Source organism: Balaenoptera acutorostrata, chromosome 7, assembly GCF_949987535.1.
Source record: "Balaenoptera acutorostrata chromosome 7, mBalAcu1.1, whole genome shotgun sequence".
NCBI lineage: Eukaryota > Metazoa > Chordata > Mammalia > Artiodactyla > Balaenopteridae > Balaenoptera > Balaenoptera acutorostrata.
Window position 1 is genome coordinate 110,960,086 of NC_080070.1, and position 13,417 is coordinate 110,973,502.

A 13,417-nucleotide genomic window follows, 5' to 3' on the forward strand; every position below is an offset into this window, starting at 1 on the left:
CAAATCAGGTGGCTTGAATTGACACAAATTAATTTAGGCTGAACTCAGAACCCTCTCTCTTCCTTACTAAGATAGCAACTTCTCCCAGTTGTTCAAAACCTGAAATCCCAGTTAGTGTTCACTTTGCCCTCTGTCCCCAGTCCAATCTGTTGCCAGAGCCTGTAGTTTCTCCCTCCATGATGAAACTCACCGTCATCTCCTTCCATTTCTCTCCATTCCAAATCTGCAAGAAAAAAACATACACACACAGTTAGTTTCATCAGCAAGTTAGGGCCCTTCTACCAAAAAGTTCAAGTGACCATATGGTAGCTAATGTTTATTTTGAGTACTATTATTAGCTTCGGGTTTTCCTACGTAAATGTCATTTGTTTACAACCCCAAATAGGACACAAAGTTGTAATAGCTACACACAAAATAATGATTTGCTCTACAATATACTCCTTGTAAAATTTACTAAATTTTGTGAAAATAAAATATAAGTAACTTCATGAAACATACATAGATTAATCTTTGATTTTAGAAACTATTTAAAATATAAGTTGATATAAATTCTTTGGTTTAATTTCAAGATTACCTCCTACAAACTTTATTTTTATTCTAGCATAAGGAGTTCCTGTTATCACTTAAAATGATGCACATATATGGGGGGAGGGCATAGAGTGGGGAATAGCTATAACTTAAAGTAGACGTACTTGTTCAGTCTCTAACAGCATAATGTATTCATCAACACTAAGTACTTTTAATTACTGAATTATTTAATTTAGTGCTATTCAGATATTTACATCGGGAAAAAAGACCGTAAAACTCTAGATTTGCTAGCAAAAGGGGAATGATGGGAGCAAGACTTCTCTCTACATATTTTTATTGTTTCAACTTTTTTTTTTTTTAATTTATTTTTTATTTATGGCTGTGTTGGGTCTTCGTTTCTGTGCAAGGGCTTTCTCTAGTTGTGGCAAGTGGGGGCCACTCTTCATTGCGGTGCGCGGGCCTTTCACTATTGCGGCCTTTCTTGTTGCGGAGCACAGGCTCCAGACGCGCAGGCTCAGTAGTTGTGGCTCACGGGCGCAGTTGCTCCGCAGCATGTGGGATCTTCCCGGACCAGGGCTCGAACCCGTGTCCCCTGCATTGGCAGGCAGATTCTCAACCACTGCGCCACCAGGGAAGCCCCTGTTTCAACTTTTGATCCAAGTAAAAGTATCACCTATTTCAAAATTAAAATTGTATTTTTAAAAGCTTATGAATCAGGAAAAAATTCTGACAGTTTCAGATTTATTCCCTCATGATTTCTATATAATCAGATAGATAAACAATTCAGTCTTCTTTGATGATATCTCTGGGAGATACACATGAAGAGCTGGAAAGAGAAAAACAAGAGAAAAGGAAGGGGGCTTTGGAGAGCACAAACATGAACATACTAGAGAAGACACAGAAGATTCATATAGATTGAACCACAGTGTTGAGCAGTCAAAAGATTATTTTATTCACAGTGGACAAAAGACATCAGAAGAATTTTTCCAAGGAGCCTAAAATGCCATCTGAGAAGGTACAATGGTTAAAGACGAGAACGGGACACCTAGAGAAGCCTGAGATGGGGTCGAGGTGGCTCTGAGAGAGTAGTTTTGAGCTGGAAGCAAGGAATAAACTTCAGACCCACAGAAGACAGGGCCTTGCTTTGCTAGTAACAGGAGATAGCTCTGATTTGGAACAGAGAGATAATAGGTGGGTAAAGTCAAGGATGCACAAAGTGGCCGAAGGTCACACTGTCAGACTAAGGAAATCGCTGATGAGGGGTGGGAGAGCTTCTGAGTAGAGAACACTGGAAGCCAAGATAACCATTGGTCACCAGCAGACTACAGAAGAGGCAGAAGAGGAGGCACAGGGCTTCAGCCAAGGACACAAGTCAGCAGCAAATACAGGAGGCCAGCAAGGGCTTGGTACTGTGGGCCAAGGTCTCCACTATACTTTCTGTTGGACAAGAACTGGCCAGGGTGGGACAGGCTTGGGTTCCAACCCAGTGGGGATGTTGGGCTCAAATGGAACCCAAGGGGCAGAATGTGGACAGGACCTACCACTGAAATGAACTCTAAGTGGGGCAATTAAAACCATCTCAGCCATCAAATTGAATGACTTTTTTTTTTCAATTATTAAAGTAGCCAGTACTCACGCTGTAGAGTTTTTCACCACATTTTGGAATGTTTGTTATTGGGCAGTAAATGGACATTTAAGACACTATTTGACACCTTGGGGCTGTTAGTGTTAAGAATGAGCTATGGACACCGACATGCAAAAGAATGAAGTTGAACTCCTACCTCACACCATATATAAAAATTAACTCAAAATGTATCAGTGACCTAAATATGAGCTAAAACCATAAAACTCTTAGAGGAAGACATGAGGGTAAATCTTCATAACCTTGAATTTGGCAATGGATTCTTAGGTATCACACCAAAAGCACAGGCCACAAAAGAAAAAATACATAAACTGGACTTCATCAAAGTAAAAATCTGTATGCATCAAAGAACATTATCAAGAAAGTGAAAGACAACCTACAGAATGGAGAAAATATGTGCAAATCATATGTGATTGGGTCTAGTATCTAGAACACATAAACAACTCTTACAACTTTATAACAAAAAAGACAAAAAGAACTCAATTAAAAAATGGGCAAAGAACTTGAATAGACATTTCTCCCAAAAGGTATACAAATGGCCAACAAGCACATAAAATGATGCTCAACATCATTAGTCACTAGGGAAATCAAATCAAAACCACAGTGAGATACCACTGCACACCTGCTAGGATGGTGATTTTTAAAAAAGGATGGAAAATAACAAGTATTGACAGGATGGGGAAAAACTGGAACCCTTGTACCTTTCTGGTGGGACTGTAAGTGGTGCAGCTGCTGGGGAAACAGTTTGGCTGTTCCTCAAAAAGTTAAACGCAGACTTACCATTTGACTGAGTAATTCCACTGGGAGGTGTATACCCAGAAGAACTGAAAACAGGGACTCAAACAAGTACATGTACATGCATGTCTATAGCATCACTGTTCACAATAGCCAAAATGTGGAAACAACCCAGAGGTCTGTCAACAGATGAATGGATAAACAAAAATGAGGTCTATCCATGCAATAGAATGCTATTCAACCTTAAAAAGGAACAACATGGATGAACCCCAAAACACTGTGCTGGGTGAAAGAAACTAGACAAAAAAGGGCACGTATTGTACGACTCCATTTATAGGAAAATACAGAATAGATAAACAAAGACTTAACACAGATTGGTGGTTCCTATAGGGACTGGGAGGAAGGAGGGATGGGAGAAACTGCTTAATGGATACACAGTTTTACTTTCAAGTGATGGAAATGTTTTGGAAATGAATAGATAAGTGGTGATTTCACAACTTTGTGAATGTACTAAATGTCATAGAATTATTCGCTGTAAAATGCTTTTTTTCCCAATATTTTTCCTTTTTAAAAATTGTGTTAGAATACAAATAATATAAAATTTACTATCTTAAACATTTTAAAGTGTACAGGTCAGTGGCACTAAATATATTCACATTGTTGCACAGCCATCACCACCATCCATCCCCATAACTCTATTCATCTTGTACATATGAAATTCTATACCTATTAAACAATAACTCCTCAATCTCCCCTCTCCCCAGCCCCTGGCAACCACCATTATATTATACTTTCTGACTTTATGATTTTGACTACTTAACTCACATAAGTGGACTCATACATTATTTATCTTTTTGTGACTGGCTTATTTCACTTAGCATAATGTTCTCAAGGTTCATCCATGCTGTAGCATATTGTAGAATTTCCTTCCTTTTAAAGTCTGAATAATATTCCGTTGTATGTATATACCACATTTTGGTAATCCATTCATTCACTGATGGACACTTAGGTTGCTTCTGTGTTTTACTTATTGTGATTAATGATGCTATGACCCTGGGTGTACAAATATCTCTTTGAGACATTGCTTTTGATTTTTTTTGGTATATACCCAGATGTGGAATTGCTGGATCATATGGTAGCTCTATTTTTAATTTTTTGAGGAGCCTCCATACTGTTTTCCACAGTGGTTTCACCATTTTACATTTCCACCAACAGTGCGCAAGGGTTCCAATTTCTCCACATCTTTGCCAACCCATGTTCTTTTCTGTTATTTTTATAGTAGCCATCCTAATGGGTGTGAGGTGGTATCTCATAGTTTTGATTTGCATTTCCCTAATAATTAGTGATGTAGAACATCTTTTAGAGTGCTCATTGCCCATTTGTATATCTTCTTTGGAGAAATGTCTATTCAAGGACTTTGCCCATGTTTGAATCAGGTTTTTTTTAATTGTTAAGTTTTAGGAGTTCTCCATATATTCTAATATTAATCCCTTATCAGATATATGATTGCAAATATTTTCTCCCACTCTGTGGGCTGCTTATACTCTGTGGATAGTGTCTTTTTGATGCACAAGTTTTTAAATTTCCATGAAGTCCAATTTGTATATTTTTTCTTTTGTTGCAGGAGCCTTTGGTGTTACATCCAAGAAATTGTAGCCATATCCAAATTCATGAAGCTTTTGTCCAATGTTTTCTTCTAAGACCGAGTTTTCAGTCTTACATTTAGGATTACATTCATCCATTATGAGTTAATTTTTGTATACAGTTTTAGGTAAGAGTCCAACTTCATCTTTTGCAAGAGAATACCCAATTTTTCCAGGACTATTTGTTGAAAAGACTGTCCTTTATCCATTGAATGGCCTTGGCACCCTTGTCAAACATCATTTGACTGTATATGCAAAGGTTTATTTGTGAGCTTCCTATTCTGTTCCATTGGTCTGTATATCCGTCTTTATGCCAATATCACATTGTTTTGATTACTGTAACTCTGTAGTAGGTTTTAAAATCAGAAAGTGTGAGCCTCTAGTTTGTTCTTTTTCAAGATTGTTTTGGCTATTCACTGTCCCTTGAGATTCCATATGACTATTAGAATGAATGTTATATTTTTGCAAAAACTGTCATTGGGTATTTGATGGGAATTGCACTGAATCTGTAGATTGCTTTGGGTAATACTGACATTTTAACAATGTTAAGTCTTTTGTGGGGAAAGGCAAGATAGGGGTAGGGGATTAAGAGGTACAAACTACTATGTATAAAATAAATAACCTACAGGATATATTGTACAGCACAGGGAATATAGCCAATATTTTATAATACCTATAAATGGAGTATATAACTTTTAAAAATTGTGAATCACTGTTGAACACCTGAAATTTATATAATATTGTAAATCAACTATACCTCAATAAAACAAACAATATTTAGTCTTCCAATCCATGAACTTGGTAACTCTTTCCACATATTTATATCTTCTTTAATTTCTTTGAAAAATGTTTTATAATTTTATTGTACAAGTCTTTCACCTCCTTGTTTAAGCTAATTCCTAAGTATTTTATTCTTTTTGACACTATTGTAAATGGAATTGTTTTTGTAATTTCCATTTCAGGTTCTTCATTTTAGTATAAAAATGCAATTGATTTTTGTGTGTTGGATTTGTATCCTGCTACTTTGCTGAATTCATTTATTAGTTCTAATAACTTTTTTTTGTGGATCTTCAGGATGATTTTCTATGTATAAGGTCATATCATCTGCAAACAAAGATAATTTTACTTCTTCCTTTCCAATTTGGATGCCTTTTATTTCTTCTTCTTGCCTAACTGCTCTGGTTAGAACTTCCAGTACTAGATAGAATAGAAGTGGTAAAAGCGGGCATCATTCCCTTGTTCCTGATCTTAAAGGAAAAGCTTTCTGTTTTCACCATTAATGTTTATTGTGGGTTGTTCATATGTGTCTTTTATTATGTGAAAGTAGTTTCCATCTCCTCCTACTTTGTTGAGTGTTTTTTTTTTTTATGATGAAAGGACATTAACTTTTGTCAAATGATTTTTCTGCATCAGTTGAGATGATCATGTGGGTTTTTTTCTCCTTCATTTTGTTGATGTGGTATATTACATAGATCTATTTTCATATTGTCAAATCATCCTTGCAATCCAGGAATAAATCCCACTTGGTCACAGTGTATCATCCTTTTAATATGTTGCTGAATTCTGTTTGAATATTAGCGTTTTGTTGAGGATTTTTGCATCAATGTTCATAATGGATATTGGTCTGTAGTTTTCTTTTCTTGTAGTGTCTTCATTTCGGCTTTGGTGTCAGGATTATGTTGGCCTTAGGAATGAGTTAAAAAATGTTCCCTCCTCTTCAATTTTTTGGAAAAGTTTGAAAAGAGTTGGTATTAGTTCTTCTTTAAATGCTTGGTAGAATTCACCAGTGAAGCCATCAGGAGCAGGGCTCTTCTTTGTTGCAAGGTTTTGTTTTTTTTTTAATTATTGTTACTGATTCAATCTGCTTACTCCTTATAGGTCTATTCAGATTTTCTCTTTTTTTGTGATTTAGTCTTGTTAGGTTAGGTCTATTCAGATTTTCTGTTTCTTTGTAAACTTTGTGTTCCTAGGAACTGTCTACTTCACCTAGGGTTATCCAATTTGGGGGCATACAATTGTTCATAGTACTCTATTTTTTATTTCTAAATGTCCCCACTTTCATTTCTGATTTTAGTAATTTGAGTCTTTCCTATTTTTTTCTTAGTCCACCTAACTAAAGGTTTGTCAATTTTGTTGATCTTTTCAAAGAACCAACTTTTGGGTCACCAATTTTCTCTATTTTCTCTATTCTCTATTTCACTGATCTCCACTCCAATCTTTATTATTTCCTTCCTGTGCTAGCTTTGCATTTAGTTTGTTCTTCTTGTCCTAGTACAACTTAAAGTTGTAAAGTTAGGCTGTTTATATGAGATGTTTCTTGTTTTTAATGTACACATTTATAATTATAAATTTCCCGCTTAGTACCACTTTTGATGCAGCCCATAATTGTTAACATGGTGTGTTTACATTTCCATTCATCTCTTCTTAACTATTTTCTGATTTCCTTGTGATTTCGTCTTCGATCCACTGGTTGTTTAAAAGGATGTTGTTTAGCCTCCACAATTTTGTGAATTTTCCAGTTTATATTACTGATTTCTAATTTCATCCCACTGTGGTCAGAGAAGATACATTGTGTGATATCTGTCTTTTAAAAAAACACTGAGATTTACTTTGTGGTCCTACATATGGTCTATCCAGGAAAATGTCCCATGTGCACTTAAGAAGAATATGTATGCTGTTGTTATTGTGAGGAGTGTTCTGTATAAGTCTATTAGATCTAGTTGGTTTATTGTGTTGTTGAAGCCCTCTATTTCCTCGCTTATCTTCTGTCTGGTTGTTCTATCCATTATTCCAAGTGGGGTATTGGGATCTACAACTATTATTGTAGAACTGTCTATTTTCCCCTTCAATTCTGCCAGTTTTTGTGTCATATATTTTGATAGTCTGACATTGGGTGCATAAATGCTTATAATTATTATATCTTCTTGCTGTATTGAAATGTTTGTTAACATGTGATGTCCTTCTCTGTCTCTTGTAACTGTTTTTGATTTAAAGCCTATTTTGTCTGAAATTAGTATAGCCACTGCCATGCTGTTTTGATAATTATTTGCATGTTATATCTTTCTCCATCCTTTTCCTTTTACAAGTTTGTGTCTTTGGATCTCAAAAGTGAGTCTCTTATACACTGCATATAGTTGAACCATGTGTTTTTATCAATTCTGCCAATCTCTGTCTTTTGATGGGAGAGTTTAATCCACTTACATTTGAAGTAATTACTGATAAGGAGGCACTTATTTCTGTGTTTGTGCTATAGAAACAAATTTTCTATAGACCTATAGCTTTTTGTCCCTCATTCCCTGCATTCCTCTCTTTTTTTTTTTTTTAAAGGATTTTCTTATTTATTTATTTATTTATTTATTTATTTATTTATTTATTTTTGGCTGTGTTGGGTCTTCGGTTCGTGCGAGGGCTTTCTCCAGTTGCGGCAAGCGGGGGCCACTCTTCATCGCGGTGCGGGGACCGCTCTTCATCGCGGTGCGCGGGCCTTTCTCTATCGCAGCCCCTCCCGTCACGGGGCACAGGCTCCAGACGCGCAGGCTCAGCAATTGTGGCTCACGGGCCCAGCTGCTCCGTGGCATGTGGGATCTTCCCAGACCAGGGCTCGAACCCGTGTCCCCTGCATTAGCAGGCAGATTCTCAACCACTGCGCCACCAGGGAAGCCCTCCTCTCTTCTTTTGTATTTAGTTCATTTTTAAGTAGTGAAATGTTTGAATTCCTTCTTGATTCCCTTTTGTGTATATTTTGTAACAATTTATTTTGTGGTTGCTATGGGGAGTACATTTAATGTCCTAATGTTGTAACATTCTAATTTGAATTTATAGCAGTTTAACCTCAACAACATACAAACACTCTGCTCCTTTACACTCTGTCCCCACTGCTTTTGGTTTTTGATGTCACAAAATTACATCTTTATATAATCCGTGCCCCCAAACATAAACTAATAACTCTTTAAATGCATTAGTCTCCTAAATTACATACAGAACAAGATTGGAGTTATAAACCAACAGTAATGCTAGCTATTACATTGATTTTTTAATTTAAATATATTGGTCTCTTAAATCATTTAGAAAACAAAAAATGCAGCTACAAACCATTGTTACAATAATACTAGATATTATAATTGCCCATGTATTTGCCTTTACTGATATCTTTATTTCTCCATACAGCTTAGGGTTACGGTCTAATGTTCGTCTTTGCAGCACACCTTTGAGCACTTCTTCCAGGGCCAGTCTAGTGGTCACAGACTCCCTCAGCTTTTGTTCATCTGGGAATGTCTTGATTTCTCCCTCATTTTTCTTCTTTGATTTATTTATTTATTTTTGGCATTGGCAGGCAGATTCTTAACCGCTGCGCTACCAGGGAAGTCCCTCTCCCTCATTTTTGAAGGACAGTTTTGCTGGATACATGAATCTTGGTTGACAGGGTTTTTTTTTAAAGCACTTTGAATATATCTGCCTACTATCTTCTGGCCTCCAAAGTTTCTAATGAGAAATCTGCAGATAGTCTCTTTGAGGATCACTTGTGTGTAATGATTTGCTTCTCACTTGCTGCTTTCAAGATATCTTCTTTTTCTTTTTCTTTTAAAAATTTAATTATAATGTGTCTTGGTGTAGGTCTCTTTGAATTCATCTTACTTGGAGTTCATTGAGCTTCTTGGATGGTTACATGTATGTCTTTCTTTAGATTCAGGAAGTTTTCAGCCATTATTTCTTCACATATTCTCTCTGCCTCTTTCTTTTCTCCTTCTGGGACTCCCACATGAGTATCTTGGTCCTTTTGATGATGCCCAGTAGGCTCTGTGTGCTTTTCTTCAACCTTTTCTCTTTCTGCTCCTCAGCCTTGATCGTTTCCATTGTCCTATCTTCAAGTTCACTGATTCATTCTTCTGCCTGCCAAGTCTGCCTTTGAATCCTGCTAGTGAATTTTCATTTCAGTTATTGTACTCTTCAGCTCCAGAATTTTGTTTTGGTTTATTTTTAGGTTTTCTATCTCTTTATTGATATTCCCACTTTGTTCACTCACCGTTCTCTTGACTTTCTCCATATCTTCCTTTAGTTCTTTCAGCATCTTTACGATTGTTGTTTTAAAACCTTTGTCTAATATATCTGACACAGTTTTTTCAGGGACAGGTTTTGTTGATAGATTTCTTTCCTTTGAATGGGCCATACTTTCCGTTTGTTTGTATGCTTTATGATGTTTTTGTTGAACACCTCTGAATGTAATAATGTGGTAACTCTGGAAATCAGATTCTTCCACCTTACCCAGGGTCTGCTATTGTTATTTTTTGTTTGTTTTTTTGGTTTTGATTGTTGTTGGCTGTCTCTGTGCTGAGGATCGCTGAAGGTGTAAACTTAAGGTCTTCTCTGGTCTTTTCTGAGCATTTTCCTGGGAATGCACAATCACTTTCTAATTTTCCCCATATATGCAGTTGTTTCTTGGGTTTTTTTTTTTTGTTTTTTTTCTTTAGTTATTTATTTTTATTTTTGGCTGTGTTGTGTCTTCATTGCTGTGCGTGGGCTTTCTCTAGTTGTGGCGAGCAGGGGCTACTCTTCATTGTGGTGAGCGGGCTTCTCATTGCAGTGGCTTCTCTTGTTGTGGAGCGCGGGCTCTAGGAGCGTGGGCTTCAGTAGCTGTGGCACGCAGGCTCAGTAGTTGTGGCTCGTGGGCTCTAGAGCGCAGGCTCAGTAGTTGTGGCGCACAGGCTTAGTTGCTCCACGGCATGTGGGATCTTCCCGGACCAGGGATCGAACCCGTGTCCCCTGCATTGGCAGGCAGATTCTCAACCACTGCACCACTAGGGAAGCCCCTATGCAGTTGTTTTTGAATGTTCTAGTCTTTAATGTGTGGCTTACGAAAGAGAAATAAGCAAAAAATGATGCAGAGAAGGTGTTGTCCTTTTAATTCCCCTGTAAGTCACTTCAGCTGGAGGGGGAGGGGCTTGCAACAATGTTTTGAGGTGTGACAATTGCTGCCCCCCTCTTTGTCTTCACTTCTGTGATCAGAAGCAGCAATCAGCGATTAGAGCATAGATACTTGATATTTGGAAGGCAGGGGTTTCTTGCCCACCCTTCATTCCCACAAGCTGTGTCAGGTTGCTCTAAGATCATGTGCGTAGCTGCCTGCCACTTGGCTGGGAGTGGGAGATGGGTAGCTGCTACTGTGTTAAGAGCTGAAACTGACCAAAATTAACTGCAATTTACCCTCTAATTCTTCCCCTGGAAGCTACAAGCCTTCAACAGGCTCTAGAGTTCCAGAATAATTACATCAGACAGATTCTGCCAGCACAACTGCTGTCCAGGTGGGGAGAAGGATTCCTGGTGCTTCCTGTGTGCTATCTTCCAGAATTCTCTTTAATGATTTAAAATAAATTTTTTTAAAGAATGAGTTATGAAGTAATTAGAGTCCTCAGACTTGAGATAAGGCAAATACATTCTATAGGATGATTATATAAAGCACAAACTAGGCAAAACTAACCCTACATCTATGCTTTTGGAAGTCCGGAGAGTGGTTACCCCTGGCAGAGGCAGGGTAGGAAGTGATTAGAAGGTAGACTTCTTAGGTGATGTTTTTGTTTGGCTTCTTCTCCTGGATGCTGGTTAACACAGGTCAGTTCATGTTTGTGAAACTTTATCAGGCTATGCACTTACAATATGGGCACTTTTCCATAGGTATATTATACTTCAATACAACTTTTTTTTAATCTTATAGGTTGAAGAGCTTACTTTAAGTCTTAACAATAAAATATGTACTGAAGAGGAATTCACATACCTCAGGAAGAAATTTTTTAAAAATAATTACACAAGGCTTATTCACTGGAGAGACACACAAAGACAGAATTTGGGGGAAAAACCAGAAGGTCTCTGAGCCTCAGTTTTCTCAAATGAAACAAAGGACCAATAATAACTATCTTATGAGGCTGTTGTAATAGCGCAACCTAGCTCACAGTAGGCCAGTAAGGTCGTTTCTTTTCCTCAGCCCACTCTCAAATTTTCTTTCCTGGTTTTCTATAGCAATGCCCTCTAATAGAACGTCTTGTGATGGAGCAAATGTTCTATTTCTGCACTGTTAAACATGCAGCCACTCGCTGTATGGCTACGGAGTACTTGAAATATAGCTAGTGTGAATGAGGAAGTGAATTTTTAATTTTGTTTAATTTTAAAGTGTGTGCCTACTGGCTAGTGTATTGAGTAGCACAACTCAAGATCTTGAGACACTGAAGGGCTTTGGGCAATTACTGCTTGATCCCAGCTTTGCTATGAGCCTTGACCAACTGGCCATGAACTCCCATAGTGCCAACCTTCTAGAATTTAAGTTCCATGAAGACTAGGACCTTTGGCCATTGCATTCACTATTGTTTCCTATATTCACAATCCCTACAACAAGGCCAGCACATGGTAAATAGTCAATAAATATTTGTTTGAATGAATAAAATAAAATTGGATTAACCCAAACGTATTTGCATATTTTTGTGGGGTTATTTTTGCATAATGCTATTAATACCCAATAGAACACATTCATTTTGAGAAGCACCAAATTGATGAAAGATAGATCCAAAATGAGTTATTAAGAGAAATTAAGATGTCTCGAGTGTGGCCACCACACCTTAAAGCTGAAGTCATGAGGGGCAGCTACAGCCCCACCCCCACAAATCCCCAGAGAAAGAAAAACCAGCTTATAAGGACCATGATTAGGAAGACTCCAAGCCCCAGTCTCCTAGGGACAGTCCCACTTCATACCTCTTGTCCCAACAAAACACACTGTTCACTCTCAGGTGTGCCCAGCTTAGAAACTAGACAGTTGCCCTCAACACAGCTCAGAATGGCAGGAACAGCAACGTGCTGAAATTGGAGTGATGTGTTCCCAGTAAAACTGTGTGGTAAATACCTTTTTCAAAGTGAATCCTATTTTGAATATATGAGGGAAGCTTAACAGACCCTTAAATGGGTCTTCTTGTAAAAGGGAAAATAAAAACCTTATGCTTATTTATTTTTGAGGTCCGTGATCCACAGCCCAGGGTGGTGCTGGAATCCAGAATCCCAATGGGCCAGAAGAAACAGATCTGCTTCCGAGTGGACACAAGCCCAACTTTACCTGCAATGGCCACAGCTGTTCGTCTGTCAGATGCTTTTATTTCTGGGGCCACTTCTCCCAAATCTGAGTGTCTGAAACAATTTCAGAAGAAAATTATAATTAAATTAATGAAACACCACTTTCACCTATCAAATTGGCTGCACATCAAAATCTCCTGAGGAGCCTTTAGAAACTACAAACCCTGGTTACACTCCAGATCCTCGAAACTAGCATCTCAAAGCCAGGCCTGGGCATCTCTGCTTTTAAAAGTGCCCACACTGGTCTAGAAAAACCAGCACTCTCAAAAACTGTGAGACAGAGCAAACAGCCATTCAGAAAAACATAAAACTATACATATCCTTTGACCAGTAATTCCACTTCTACCCTAAGGAAATAATTAAAATTTAGTTACAAATATGTTGATGCCAACTTTATATATATATATATATATATATATATATATATATATATATATATATATATATATACCAACTTTATATATATTTTTTTGGCCGTGTTGGGTCTTCATTGCTGTGCACGGGCTTTCTCCAGTTGCAGCGAGCGGGGGCTACTCTTCGTTGCGATGCGCGGGCTTCTCACTGCGGTGGCTTCTCTTGTTGAGGAGCATGGGCTCTAGGTGCGCGGGCTTCAATAGTTGTGGCACGTGGGCTCAGTAGTTGTGGCTCGCGGGCTCTAGAGCTCAGGCTCAGGAGTTGTGGCGCACGGGCTTAGCTGCTCCGTGGCATGTGGGATCTTCCCAGACCAGGGCTCGAACCCGTGTCCCCTGCATTGGCAGGC

General features: G+C 38.0%; 1 protein-coding gene across 4 annotated transcripts in view; it reads right to left on the reverse strand.

The window, feature by feature from the left end:
• The window catches only part of URGCP (upregulator of cell proliferation), an 89,747-nt gene that overhangs the window by 6,063 nt on the left and 70,267 nt on the right, over positions 1 to 13,417 (reverse strand). For all 4 annotated transcript variants that reach the window (XM_057549978.1, XM_057549980.1, XM_007187678.3 and 1 more), the window contains 2 exons: positions 12,641 to 12,711; positions 191 to 223 (listed from right to left, as the gene is read on the reverse strand). In XM_057549978.1, the coding sequence (XP_057405961.1) occupies positions 191 to 223; positions 12,641 to 12,711 (104 nt within the window). The remainder of the gene's footprint in view (positions 1 to 190; positions 224 to 12,640; positions 12,712 to 13,417) is intronic.